The 15385-nt window shown below is 40.9% G+C and overlaps 1 protein-coding gene across 1 annotated transcript; it reads left to right on the top strand.

Moving 5' to 3' along the window:
- The first annotated feature begins 13634 nt into the window (after positions 1–13634).
- On the top strand, positions 13635–14138 carry LOC121242208. The gene has a single exon (XM_041140101.1). The coding sequence runs from the start codon at positions 13635–13637 to the stop codon at positions 14136–14138; it is 504 nt and encodes a 167-aa protein (XP_040996035.1).
- The last annotated feature ends 1247 nt before the right edge of the window (positions 14139–15385 follow it).

Raw genomic sequence — 15385 nt, 5'->3', positions numbered from 1 at the left:
AGTTGTTTTGGTTGTCGATGGGCTTTATAGAGAGAAGGGCATACTTCATTTTGATTCATTTGAGTTGGCCAAAGTCGACAAACACCGTTTCCAAAAAACAAAATTCCGATAAGGTTCCAGATAATGTTTGCTTGGTAGCCAATTCTCTACGATGTCACTTGAACACAGACAAAACAGATAATTTATAACGCACGATTAACGAGGAGCATCGTATTTGGCTGTATATATAGTCGACAAGAGAAATAAATCGTATAAATTAAGAGTTATAACGAGACGCAGGCCTAGCTGGGTGGTACTCGTGCTCTGGCATATATGGACTTCTTGGTTCATATAAATATCCCACTAGTTTACCAATAATTGGAGTACTGAAGAATCATGCATTCTGCCTAAAGGACTTTCGACATTATTTTTCTCTATTTAATTATATATCTTCAAATTAAAGGTTTAGAATTTGTCACATCAGGATCATTAATTATTCTGCGGACTTCATATTTACCACTTCATCGAATATATTTTTCATATTGTAAAAATTAATTAAAAAATTACTATTGAAATAATTTAGGGGTTCTACATTAATTATTGAAAGAATAAAATCCCACCAAATTAGCCATCTCTTGATCTTAGGAAATTTGACTTTTAATTGTAATTATTTAGGAAATTTATCATTCAATTGTAATTATTTCATTTTTAATAGTTACCATAGAAAGACTAAGTATGTATCTATATATTTTTAGACGTCCTTACACTATCATTCAGACTTTTGAGAAATAAAGTGTTCAATTCTTAACATGGTATCAGCCAAATAACGTTCCTAATCCTCCAACCTCGACGCCTTCCATGGCCACTCCCTCGAACCCTCCTCCGTCCCTTTATCTCCTCCACCCATCTGATTCCCCTAGCCTCATTCTAGTCTCTGGAGTACTCACCAAAGATAACTATCCCAAATGGAAAAAAGCCATGACCCGTGCACTCAACGCCAAAAACAAACTCAGTTTTGTTGATGGTACTCTTTCCCCACCCGCCATAGATTCACCAAATTATACTCAATGGAATCAAACCAAGGACATGGTCCTTACCTGGCTTCTTAACTCCATCAGTCCCTCCATCGCAAACTCTCTCAAATTCCATACTGATCCTCGTGAGGTGTGGCTCGACCTTCAATCCTGTTTCTGTCATGGGAACAACGCACGGGTCTATCACCTTAAACGAGAGCTATCCTCCCTACACCAAAATACCACCTCCATCCATGAATACTACAACCAGATTAAACAACTTTGGGATGAACTTAGTCACCTCCAAAAATGTAGTGATCTAAAAGAATTTCAACAACAAGTAGAGGATGAATGATCTTACCAGTTTTTACTCGGCCTTAATGATTCATTCTCTCAATTGAGAACCCAGATTTTGGCACTGGAACCCCTTCCCCCATCACCAAAATTTTTTCTATTTTGTTTTAGGGGGAACAACAGAGGCTTCTTCAAATTCAAAATTCCCTATGAGAGCTTCAAAGCTTCGCCACCCACTCTAGCGGCTCCCAAAAGCCTCCGTTCAAATGCTCGGAATGTGGCCAGAACGGACACACGCGTGACAGGTGCTGGTGCCGTATCGTGTACCCTCCAGGCCGTGAACTCTGCACGAAGTCTCCTTCTTCCCTTCTTGGCAAACCACCTCCGAGTTTGCTGCTGATAGCCCACCAGGCCTCTTCCTCCACCGCGAGCTTGTAGGTACCTGGTCTCACTCCCAATCTCTACCAAAAACTCTTAGATTTTCTTAGCCCACCAAACCCTTCCGAAAATTTCGTGGGTAATGTTTCTTACAATCTCTCTCCTCCCCTCCTTAAGGCCGAACATGGATCATCGATAGTGGAGCTAGCCACCACATGTGCCATGATCGGACCCTTTTTTCTACACTTTCATATCCTTCTCATGCGCCGAATGTCTGCTTACCCACAAGTGTTTTACTTCCCATTGAAGGGATCTGCACAATTCATTTGGCCGAATCCCTTACTTTATCTAATGTCTATTTTGTCCCTTTATTCCATTTTAATTTACTTTCTGTACCTCAACTCACCTTTAATAATACTTGTCTTGTCTTTTTTTCCTCTACTCATTGTTTTTTTCTGGACCCTCAGTCGACGAAGCTGATTGGAGTGGGTGAGCTTTGCAATGGACTTTACATGTATCGGCCTCAACCTATCACAGCTCTTTCTACTCAGACTCTTGCTAATAAGATCCTATGGCACCATCGCGTAGATCATCCCTCTTGTTTAAATATTCTCAATTTTTTCAATAATAATCCTTGTATTATTTCTAATTGCGATATTTGTGCTCATTCAAGGTATACTCGACTTTCCTTTCCTTCAGATGCTCATAAAAGTACTTTTGCTTTCAATCGTATTTTTTGTGATATATAGGGTGGTTACCATACTTCTTCAATTTGTGGTGCTCATTATTTTCTTACCATTGTTGATGATTTTTTTCGCTCAACTTGGATCTATCTCATGCGACATAAATCTGAAGCATATACTCATCTCAGACATTTTTTTGCACTTATCCAGAATCAATTCAACACCATGATTAAAATTATAAGAACTGATAACGGACAATAATTTCTTTCCCACAAATTTCAAAATTATCTTAATGACCACGAGATCATTCATGAATGTACTTGCATTAAGACTTTGCAACAAAATGGTGTTGCGGAGCGCAAACATTGGCACCTTCTGAATATCGCTCGTAGTCTTCGATTTCAAGCACACTTACCCTTAAAATTTTGGGGTGAATGTGTTCTCACCACTGCTTATCTTATTAACTGCACCCCGAGTCGTCTTCTCCAAAATAAATCCCCTTTTGAACTTCTCTTCAATATCCCACCAAATTACGCTCATTTACGCGTATTTGGATGTCTTTGTTACGCTCAAACTCTCCATGCTTCCCTCGACAAATTCTCACCTCGTGCCTCAAAATGCGTCTTTCTTGGGTATCCCGGTCAACTTAAAGCTTACAAGCTTTACAACCTAGAAACCCAAGCTATTTTTTATTCTCATGATGTTACTTATCATGAACAAATATTCCCATTCCAAACTGCTTCTTGTTCTCCAGATACATCCTTACCCATTATTCCTCAACCTATCCCCGAACTCATAACTTCTCCTCCCCCTTCCACTCCTATTCCCGACCCACCACCACCTCTACCATCTCCTCTCTCCATTCATCCTAGACGTACCACCACTTGACCCGTGTATCTTCAGGATTACGTCTGTCCGACCATACATACAGAGTCCACTGAATCCTCATTAGTTGCACCAGCTTCAGGTACTGCTCATCCTTTATCTGCTTTTCTTTCCTATTCTCGTTTTTTTCCTTCTCATCTTACCTTTTTAACTGCTATCACCACATCTGTTAACCCTTCATGTTATTCCATAGCCATTCACCATCCTCATTGGCGTGAGGCCATGACTGCTGAGATCCGAGCCTTAGAGGATAATGCCACTTGGACTCTTGAATCCTTTCCTCCTAGTAAGAAACCCATTAGATGTAAATGGGTTTTCAAAACTAAACTCAAAGCTGATGGCTCTATCGAGAGGTACAAAGCTCGATTAGTTGCTAAAGGTTACACTTAGGTTGAAGGTCTTGATTACCTTGAAACATATGGTTCAATTGCCAAAATGACCACTGTCCGCTGCTTATTGGCAGTCGCTGCCACAAAAAATTGAGTCATTCAACAACTTAATGCCAACAATGCAGTTCTGTATAGTGATCTCGATGAAGAGGTCTATATGACTCCACCACTTGGATATTGCCTTAAGGGGGAGACTCCTATGTGTCGTCTTCGAAAATCTCTATGCGGCCTCAAATAAGCCTTCCACAACTGGTTTTTTAAACTAACCAATGTACTTCTTGATGCAGGTTTTAATCAGTCTTAGGCTGACCACTCTTTATTCACTCTTATCACTCACACCAGGATCACTAGTGTCCTCGTTTACGTAGACGACAACCTAGTTGCTGGAATGATATTTCCTAGATCAATGTTTTCAAGAGCATTCACTCTACACACTTCAAAACAAAGGATCTCAGCTCCCTCAAATATTTCCTTGGTCTTGAAGTTGCTCGCTCTAAAAAAGGCATCTTCCTTAACCAACGCAAGTACACACTTGATATCCTGACTGATAGTGGTCAACTTGGTGCTCAGACCGCTCCCTTTCCCATGAAACAAAATTTGAAGTTCACAGACCATGATGACTCTCTCCTCACCGACCTTGACGCCTATCGACGACTAGTTGGACGTCTTATCTACTTGACTATAACACGTCCTAATATTATTTTTGCAGTGAATATTCTCAGCCAGTTCATGTATGCTCCTCGAGATCCACACATGCAAGCTGCCATCTGCATTCTTCGCTATCTCAAAGGTAGTCCAGGTCAAATCTTTTTCTCATCATCTAGCACTTTGCATGTTACCGCTTACACAAACTTAGATTGGGCCAGCTGGCCCACTACTCGAAGATCCACCATAGGGTTTTTCATTCAGCTCGGCATGAGCCTTATTTCTTGGTGCACAAAAAAATAGATGACAGTGGCACGTTCCTCCGCTAAAGCTAAATATCACGCCATGGCAGTTATCACTTGCGAACTCACCTGGCTGAAACAGCTCATCACAAATCTTGGTGTCTCTCATTCTGAGCCTATCAGTATTTATTGTGACAATCAATCCGCTCTACATATCGCTCACAACCCTGTCTTCCACAAGTGCACCAAATACATTGAAATTGATTGTCACATTGTTCATGATAAAATTCGAGCAGACCTCCTTATAGCTATTCACACCTCTTCTCATGAGCAAGTCACGAACATCTTTACCAAAGCCTTGGGACATGAAATTTTCCAACACTTTCTACGCAAGTTGGGCATTACGGATCTCCATGCACCAACTTGAGGGGGAGTATTGACAGAATAAAATCCCACCAAATTAGCCATCTCTTGATCTTAGGAAATTTGACTTTTAATTGTAATTATTTAGGAAATTTATCATTCAATTGTAATTATTTCCCTTTTAATAGTTACCATAGAAAGACTAGGTATGTATCTATATATTTTTAGACGTCCTTACACTGTCATTCAGACTTTTGAGAAATAAAGTGTTCAACTCTTAACATTAATAGAGCAAGTTTAGATTTTTATCGAATAATGGAACAAACATTAGAAATAATTATCGCTTTGTGTTGTTTTCATTGACAACAAATAACTGGCTTGTTGGGACGTTCTCCACCATATCCAAAAGAATAATAACTTTGCGTTGTTCTTCTCGAGTCCTTTGTGTCTTTGGGAAATGATCACATGATTTGTTTCTTAATTATATTTTGGATCTGATCTGTGGCCTTTAAAGAGAATAATGTTAGTACTTTGAGGGCTAGGATTATAATATGGGGAAGTTTTGACCCTCCTAGCTAATAGGTGACACTACAACAAAATTTGGTTTTTTGACAGACGAAATCGTCACAAAAAATACGTAAACCATCACAAAAATGTTTTTGTCATGGTTTGAGACTGTCACCTAAAAGGCGTCATAGAATATTTTCTATGACGGTTTACTGTTCAAACATCACAAACTGTTTTTTTTTGTGACGGTTGGAAGTCTTCTATGAAATGTAACGTTCGAACGTAATAATATTTTGTGATAGTTAAAAACCGTCACAGAAAGTAACGTTCGCACATATAAACCAACGTTCAAACGTTAGCCCAAGTGATTAACATTCAAACGTAAAAAATTGATGTTTGTTGTTTTTGTTTCGCACGAATAACATTTACATTCGAACGTAACCACATTCAGAAGTTAACTCAAATACGTTTGAATGTAGCATTCAGATGTTAAAGGAGAAGAGTTCGAACGTACAACTTTTAATGTTTGGATGTTAGTTTGTCTTTCCCATGTATTAATTCTAATCATTCGAATGTTTAGATTGTTTGTGCGTTAAAATATTAGAAATAATTATCTCTGTGTTGTTTTCCTTGACAAGAAATAACGAGCTACTTAATTTGTGGGATCTCCTCCATATCCATGGTAGAAAGAAGACAGAGATAAATAAGGTGAAGATGCAAGCCATAAAGGTTGTAATTAAAGGTTGAGTGAGTATTAAAGAGAATATACAATTGCTTTAATTAATTAATGGCTAGTTGCGGAAAGAGGTTTCGGGGTGTGTCACTTGCAAGTGGTCTATCTCCAAGTCCACTTCATGTACAGTCCTAGTGAAATATTGTGGATGTTGATCCTTTATCTTTTATTATGATCTATAAGCTAGCTATATTAAAAAGTCTTTATTAGTAGTCATGATAGTGGAGTTTCATTTTCATACTTGAGAAGACATTTTCGCCCTTGATCTCAATTGTGGGCAACTTCGAGACCCGTTTGGATATAGAGCCTCATCTCATCTCATCTAATTTTAACTAATAATCTCACTACTATTCACAAATCATCTTATCTCATCTCATCTCACTATCCAAATGGAGCCTTAATGGTATTGTGCTAGCTCTATCACTTGTAGTACTTTGTATGGTGAGGAATAGAAGATTTTATGGTTGTTTTTATCATTTTTTCGACCTTTTTTCTAGGATAAGTGAATTAAAGATTTCACTCATAATTCATAACTGATATTGCAAGGCCCAGTGGGTTGTGAAGCCGGTCCGTGCTTGAGGGCCTAGCCCTTTCATTTTCGGTGGGCGAACGACGTCGTTTGGAGGGGTAAGCTTTTCTTTTTCCCTCCCCCGATTTCATTTCCTTCTCTTTCGACATTGCAGTTACTCTGTTTAGTTCTTTCTTTTCTTTCTCCGCAACTCTCTCCGTCCCACGTTTCTTTCCTTTTTCCTTTCAGTTTCAACTTCATTTCTTGTTGTTGGCATTAGTTTGAGTTTCCGAATCCCATGCCCTAGACCTCCTCACGTGGATTTCTGTTGCTACGTTGCTTCTGGTTTCCCGAGTGTTGCCGTCTGCTACACTCTGTTTTCCCTCCATTTTCGACTGGTAAGGGTTTCTTTCTCATCCAAGTTTCGGTTTCTCCTTCTGTAACTGTGCAATTTCTGCTTCTTAGTTTTGGGTTTGGTTTATCTTCATTTTGATGCAGTATCTGTTTTGGCTGTGAGATTGAGTAGCTTTTTGTGAGTTTTTCTGGTTGTTGCGTGGTGAGTATTTCGGGTTGGTGTTTTGTCCTAGGTTTGGATTATTTGAAGTTTCATTGTAGTGGAATTGTTGGACTGGTGGTTGAGAAAATATTTGGAAGTATTAGTTTATACTTTATGTTATGGAGTTGGGAATGGAAAGAAGAGTGCTTTGTGTAGTGTAAACTGGTTATGTTGGCAAAATCTGCGTACTTAGCTCGAGCGGACTGTCGAACGCGATTCGAGCGAACAACCAAAGGAGCATTGGCTTGAGCGGAGTGTCGAGCGAGACTCGAGCGAACCTCTCTGACTTGCATTCGCTCGAGCGGAGTGTCGAGCGAGACTCGAGCGAACCTCTCTGTCCTGCATTAGCTCGAGCGGAGTGTCGAGCGAGACTCGAGCGAACCTCTCTGACTTGTCTTCGCTCGAGCGGTCTGTCGAGCGAACTTGGCTCGAGCCAACTGTCAAGCCAACTTTCAGCAAACATTTTTTTAGTTCCAAATCAGTCTCCACTTATAACCAACATACTGAGTTTAGTATAGAATATATTGGGTCGAAGTGTGGGCTGTCCGGATTGTTATTTGGCTAGTTAAGTTTGATTAAACTCGTTGAATTATGGTCTAGAGTTTGAGTCTTGAGTTGTTTAAGACCAATTGTGTATTGTTGGACTTTAATATTTAGTTTATATTATCTTATGAATAGGTGGCGAGACGGATAGAGACCGTATTCAAGTCATAGATAATACGCTGCAGGAGTCAGGTAAGTGGGGTTCCTATGCTAGGTTTTATACAAGTTAATAAGACTGAGGCTGATTTTATGAAAAACTTGCATATTTTGTGTTATGTTGGGAACTTGTGAAAATAAAGATCAACCTCGGTCACTCATCTGCATTATTCATGAAATCTGTGTGAAAAAGAGGAAAAAAAAATATGTTTTGGCATGCATTGTCTAGACATGAGCTAAATTCTGTCATGTGCTTTCTGAAATCTGGAAAAAGAGCGATATTGAGGATATGAAAATTTGTGCATTTATTTAGAAAGATGTTCTGGCTTTTGTGTTCAGCGTGTATAACTGTCTGATTCTGTTTTGGTACTCTGTATTATTTTGTTATAACATCTGAAAACCTTTGGCATTGTGTACTGGTTTTCGTATCTGACTCTGTCTCTGCTTTGCTCTGCTCTGCTCTGTTATGCTCAGCTCTGTTTGGGTTGGTACCAACTTCTCTGTCTCTGAGTGCACCCACTTTGGAAACAAAGTGGTTTTATTGTGGTCTTTCTTGTGTGCACACTCGGGGCTCCGAGAAGAATAAAGGAAAGATTTCACCTCTGTCTCTGCCTGGTTTGGCCACCGGGGTTAGCACAACCCTACCACGGGGGTGAAACATGGTCTCTGCTCTGTTCGATGCTCTGTTTTGATTTGATGATGATACTCAGTTTATGTTATGCCAAAGTACCATGGGTTTTACTTGTTTTAAAACCATCGCTCTGTTATTTTGAAAATATGTTCTGTTCTGCATGATAACTCTGGAAAAATATTTTATTCTGCATGCTCTCCTTGATAAATGCTCATGTTTGCACGCTAGCATATGATTTCTGCTTACTGAGTTGTTGATGACTCACCCCCTATCATTATAATATTTTTCAGATGATGTGGTGAGTCCAAATGAGGACCTGGATTAGAATGCTGGTTGTGTCTAAGCTGAGGAGATGTTGGTAGAAGAAGGACTTCTGGTGTTCTTAGTTTTAATATCTTTGAGTTTTATTTATGTCTTGAGTTTAGTAAGATTTATGAAATATTTAGTTGGTTTGTTATGATTATCGGGAAGTTATGGACCCCTTTGATTTATTATTATTGCATTAAAGATTGTGTGGAGTTTGTAATGAGATTATTGAGAAGATTTGAGATTGATTTCATTTATGAAGTTTTTGGAGTTTATGCTTTGGATGTGTTGGGAGGTATGTTTATGAGTGACAAGTAGAAATTCTCCAAGCCACCCGGGTTTGGGGCGTTACATTTGGTATCAGAGCCAAGTTAGAATTCTGCATACTATAAACCTAGGAGGTTTAGATTTCTGTGGGTGCATAGGATTGAATATTGTTGAAGTGGGAAGTCTTAGAATTCGCAGGCTTTGCGAATAACTATGAAGTGTGGTATTTCATAGGTCTATGAACTAAATTCATGTTGATTAAGGTTTAGTTTAGTGGCGGAGCCTTCTTAAATACTCAGATGGAGTAAGATGTTAAATTTTGGAGAGATTGACTATTACTACCGTTGTGCGTTCCTCTTTTGTCTCTGTTATAGACATTCTTATATTTTTGAATTCTAATATATATACGTTTTGTTTTTACAAATACCACTAATTTTCTATGTTCTAGTTATTTTGTCAGGATGCCACCTCGTCGTAGAGAACGAAGCATGTCGGATCTGAATGCGATAGAGAACGAAAGGGAAGCAAACCCGAGTGCTTCCGACGTATTACGAGCAGTTGCACATCAGTTAATTGATGACCTTGTGCAGAATCCCACAGGTCGCCAGCATAATTTCAATGAAGGGGGTTGTACTGTTGAGCAATTCAATCGTATGCACCCTCCTTTATTTGATGGGAGAGGAGATTCAACTTTGGCGGAGGATTGGATTCAAGACATTGAAGAGATTTTGCGAGTCCTAACTTGTACTGAGGAGCAAAAAATGGCGTACGCCACATTCAAGCTTACTGGGGAAGCGAAGAGGTGGTGGATCTCTGAAAGATCTATCAGGGAAGCAGAGGGGATAGAGATAGTCAGTTGGCTGCACTTCAAGCAGATCTTTCTTGAGCGCTTCTTCCCTAGTTCTTTCCGTGAGGACAAGGCTATGGAATTTGCCACCTTGGTTCAGGGAACAATGACGGTACATCAGTATGCTGCTAGGTTTACTGAGTTATCTCGTTTTGCTACTTATTTGATTCCCGATGAGGAAAAGAAGGCACGCAAATTTGAGCAAGGACTGAATGAGAAACTGTATGTGCGTGTGGTGGGTTTCCAGATTCGAAACTTCTCAGAATTGGTGGATAAAACAACAGTTTTTGAAAGAACCCTTCAAAGAAGTGCTGCAATGCATGAACAGAGGAAAAGGACTACTCCTACTGGGTACCAGTCTGGCATGGATCAGGGACCATGGAAAAAGAGGAATGAAGGTAGTAGTTCGGGAAAAAGGCTAGTTCAGAGTAATCAACAGCCCTACCAGTGTAGGACATGCAATCAAGTGCACTCCGGAGAGTGCAGAAAAGGGGCGGGATTGTGTTTTCGTTGTGGCAAAACAGGACACTACATCAGGGATTGCCCAATGCAAAATAGGAGCAACCAGACATTCATACCGCCACCTCAGAGGAATGAAGTATCGGCCCGGGGCAGCAATCAACGTCCTACTGCGCCTGCTCGAGTCTTTGCACTAACACCTGGAGAAGTTGAGGGTAGGAATGACGTGATCACTGGTATGACTCTTTGGTTTTACTTTAAGGATTTATAGTTTCTACTATTTTCTTTTCTTTGATTGATTTTGGTTAAGACTTTGAATATTCTTGGTTCATGGATGAGTTTGAATGTGATCACAGGTACTCTTTCTCTGTTTTCTAATAATGCTTTTGTGTTATTTGACTCGGGAGCGACACATTCTTTTGTTTCCACGGCGTACTCTAGATTTTGCACTTTAGATACTGAAAGGTTAAGGAACAAGTTAGTGGTTGCGACCCCAACAGGAAATTCTATAGTCTGTAGTGAGATTTTACCTGGATGCCCTCTTTCTATAGAGGGAAGACTGATGCCAGCAGATTTAATAATTTTCCACATGGTTGGGTTTGATGTAATTTTGGGTATGGATTGGCTGGCTTCCTATCACGCCAGTATTGATTGTGCTAAAAAGGAAGTGGTATTCAGACCCCCTAATGAAGGTGAATTTCGGTTCACAGGGTCAAAAGTGAGGTTGACTCTACCCATCATTTATGCCATTCAGGTTGGAAAACTGTTGCATGATGGTTGTCAGGGATTCCTAGCCTGTGTGGTAGAAGCGCCAAAGGGGGAAGTGATGTTGGAACAGATACCTGTTGTGAGAGATTATCCAGAGGTCTTCCCTAAAGATTTATCGGGACTTCCACCCGAGCGGGAGGTAGAGTTTGCTATTGAGTTAGTTCCAGGCACGGCACCCCTTTCGAAAGCACCTTATCGCATGGCGCCATCTGAATTAGCAGAACTCAAAGAGCAGTTGCAAGATTTGTTAGATAAGGGTTTCATTAGGCCCAGTGTTTCACCTTGGGGAGCTCCAATTCTTTTTGTGAAGAAGAAGGATGGATCGATGAGAATGTGTATCGATTATAGGGAACTTAATCGGGTGACCATAAAGAATAAGTACCCGCTACCCCGTATAGAGGATTTGTTTGATCAGCTTCAGGGTGCTCAAGTATTTTCGAAGATTGATCTTCGATCAGGTTACCACCAGTTGAAGATCAGAGCTGAAGACGTGGCTAAGACGGCGTTCAGAACCCGTTATGGCCATTATGAGTTTTTGGTCATGCCTTTTGGCCTAACTAACGCCCCAGCCGTATTTATGGACTTGATGAACAGGGTGTTCCATGAGTTTTTGGATAAGTTTGTGGTTGTCTTTATTGATGATGTCCTGATATACTCCAAAAGCGAGACCGAGCATGAAGAACATTTGAAGTTGGAACTTGGGACACTCAGAGACAAGCAGCTGTTTGCTAAGTTGAAGAAGTGTGAATTTTGGCTTGATTCAATCACGTTTCTGGGGCATGTAGTTTCGAAGGATGGTATTTCAGTGGACCCAGGAAAAGTGGAAGCCGTGGTTAATTGGTCGGCACCGAGGAATGTTCATGAGGTTAGAAGCTTTTTGGGATTGGCGGGGTATTACCGTCGATTCATTGATGGGTTTTCCAAGATAGCAGTTCCTCTCACTGCACTCACCAGGAAAAATAATAGGTTTGAATGGACAGCAAAGTGTGAAGAAAGATTCCAAGAGTTGAAACAGAGATTAGTGTCAGCCCCGGTGTTAAGCGTTCCCACAGCTAGAGGCGGATTTGTTGTCTATAGCGATGCTTCTAGGCTTGGTTTGGGGTGTGTACTGATGCAACATGGGAAGGTTATAGCTTATGCCTCACGCCAACTGAAAGTGTATGAGCAGAATTATCCCACTCATGATCTGGAACTCGCGGCAGTCATTTTTGCACTTAAGCTTTGGAGACATTACTTGTATGGAGAAAAGTGCGAAATTTATACGGATCACAAGAGTTTGAAGTATTTCTTTACCCAAAAAGAATTAAACATGAGACAAAGGAGGTGGCTTGAGTTGATCAAGGATTATGATTGCACCATTAATTATCACCCAGGCAAAGCTAATGTTGTAGTCGACGCTCTAAGTAGGAAGTCAGTGGGACCGACAATTGCAGCTATTACCACTCAGCATAGGTTGTTGATGGATTTAGAAAGAGCCGGTATTGAAGTCTTTTCTAGTGATACAAGTGTTGTCATGGCCAGTTTAGTGGTTCAACCTGCTTTGATAGATAGAATCAAAGATGCTCAGAAAGTGGACTCAGAGTTGGTGAAGCTAAGGGAAGAGATCGGAAACGGGGACAAACCTGATTTTTGTATTTCCAAGGATGGAGTTTTGAGGTTTAGGAGTAGAGTATGCATACCTGCTGATGATGAACTAAAAAGGTTGATTCTTGAAGAGGCACACCGTTCTTTGTACGCTGTTCACCCAGGGAGTACCAAGATGTATCGGGATTTGAGAGAGTCCTTTTGGTGGAATGGCATGGAAAGGGAAATTGCTAAATTCGTAGAACAATGCCTGACTTGCCAACAAGTGAAGGCGGAACATCAGAGACCTGCAGGATTATTACAGCCACTTCAGATTCCAGAGTGGAAATGGGAACATATCTCCATGGATTTTGTGACAGGTCTACCAAGGACCGTAAGCGGGCAAGATGCTATATGGGTGATCGTGGATCGCTTATCGAAGACCGCCCGTTTTGTGCCCATTAAAGTTTCTTATAAACTAGAGAAACTAGTTGAACTGTATGTGCGGGAAATAGTGAGGTTGCATGGAGTACCGATATCCATTGTGTCGGATAGAGATCCTCGCTTTACCTCGAAGTTCTGGCGAAGCTTACAAGAGGCAATGGGTACTCAGCTAAGTTTCAGTACTGCTTTTCATCCTCAGACGGATGGATAGTCAGAAAGAACTATTCAGATTTTATAAGACATGTTGAGGGCATGCTTGATGGATTTCAAGGGATCTTGGATGCAACATTTACCATTGGTTGAGTTTGCATATAATAATAGCTTCCAGGCTAGCATTGGGATGGCACCTTACGAGGTTTTGTGTGGCAGGAGATGTAGGTCTCCATTGTATTGGGATGAAGTAGGTGAAAGGAAACTTCTAGGGCCAGAGATTATTCAGCAGACCACCGAAAAGATAGATATCATTCGGGCTAGAATGAAAGCAGCTCAAAGCCGACAGAAGAGCTATGCAGATAAACGCCGCCGTCAGTTAGGGTTTGCGATGGGAGATAAGGTATTCTTGAGAATTTCACCAATGAAAGGAGTTATGAGATTCGGAAACAAAGGTAAGTTGAGTCCTAGATACATTGGGCCGTTTGAGATTCTTGATCGGTTTGGACCGGTGGCGTACAGGGTGGCTCTACCACCGGCGTTCTCGGGAGTGCAAAATGTGTTCCATGTGTCCATGTTGAGAAAGTATATCCATGACCCCACTCACATCATAGATCATGAACCCTTGCAGATTCAAGAGGACATGACCTACACCGAGGAACCATTGCGGATTCTGGACAGGAAAGAGCAAGTGTTGCGGAATCGAACTATTTCTTTGGTTAAAGTATTGTGGAATAATCATGCTATCAATGAAGCATCTTGGGAATTCGAGGAAGAGATGCGAGTAAAGTACCCTCATTTGTTCGAAGGAAATTATTATAGCTTATAGCAAATTCCGAGGACGGAATTTTTGTAAGGGAGGGAGGATGTAAGGCCCAGTGGGTTGTGAAGCTGGTCCGTGCTTGAGGGCCTAGCCCTTTCATTTTCGGTGGGCGAACGACGTCGTTTGGAGGGGTAAGCTTTTCTTTTTCCCTCCCCCGATTTCTTTTCCTTCTCTTTCGCATTGCAGTTACTCTGTTTAGTTCTTTCTTTTCTTTCTCCGCAACTCTCTCCGTCCCACGTTTCTTTCCTTTTTCCTTTCAGTTTCAACTTCATTTCTTGTTGTTGGCATTAGTTTGAGTTTCCGAATCCCATGCCCTAGACCTCCTCACGTGGATTTCTGTTGCTGCGTTGCTTCTGGTTTCCCGAGTGTTGCCGTCTGCTACACTCTGTTTTCCCTCCATTTTCGACTGGTAAGGGTTTCTTTCTCATCCAAGTTTCGGTTTCTCCTTCTGTAACTGTGCGATTTCTGCTTCTTAGTTTTGGGTTTGGTTTATCTTCATTTTGATGCAGTATCTGTTTTGGCTGTGAGATTGAGTAGCTTTTTGTGAGTTTTTCTGGTTGTTGCGTGGTGAGTATTTCGGGTTGGTGTTTTGTCCTAGGTTTGGATTATTTGAAGTTTCATTGTAGTGGAATTGTTGGACTGGTGGTTGAGAAAATATTTGAAAGTATTAGTTTATACTTTATGTTATGGAGTTGGGAATGGAAAGAATAGTGCTTTGTGTAGATTAAACTGGTTATGTTGGCAAAATCTGCGTACTTAGCTCGAGCGGATTGTCGAGCGCGATTCGAGCGAACAGCCAAATGAGCATTGACTTGAGCGGTGTGTCGAGCGAGACTCGAGCGAACCTCTCTGTCCTGCATTAGCTCGAGCGGAGTGTCGAGCGAGACTCGAGCGAACCTCTCTGACTTGTCTTCGCTCGAGCGGTCTGTCGAGCGAACTTGGCTCGAGCCAACTGTCAAGCCAACTTTCAGCAAACATTGTTTTAGTTCCAAATTAGTCTCCACTTATAACCAACATACTGAGTTTAGTATAGAATATATTGGGTCGAAGTGTGGGCTGTCCGGATTGTTATTTGGCTAGTTAAGTTTGATTAAACTCGTTGAATTATGGTCTAGAGTTTGAGTCTTGAGTTGTTTAAGACCAATTGTGTATTGTTGGACTTTAATATTTAGTTTATATTATCTTATGAATAGGTGGCGAGACGGATAGAGACCGTATTCAAGTCATAGATAATACGCTGCAGGAGTCAGGTA

This window comes from Juglans microcarpa x Juglans regia, chromosome 8D (genome assembly GCF_004785595.1).
Source record: "Juglans microcarpa x Juglans regia isolate MS1-56 chromosome 8D, Jm3101_v1.0, whole genome shotgun sequence".
In the NCBI taxonomy this organism is placed as follows: domain Eukaryota; kingdom Viridiplantae; phylum Streptophyta; class Magnoliopsida; order Fagales; family Juglandaceae; genus Juglans; species Juglans microcarpa x Juglans regia.
Note: the sequence above shows the minus strand (reverse complement) of the source record. Positions and strands in the feature narration are given on the sequence as shown.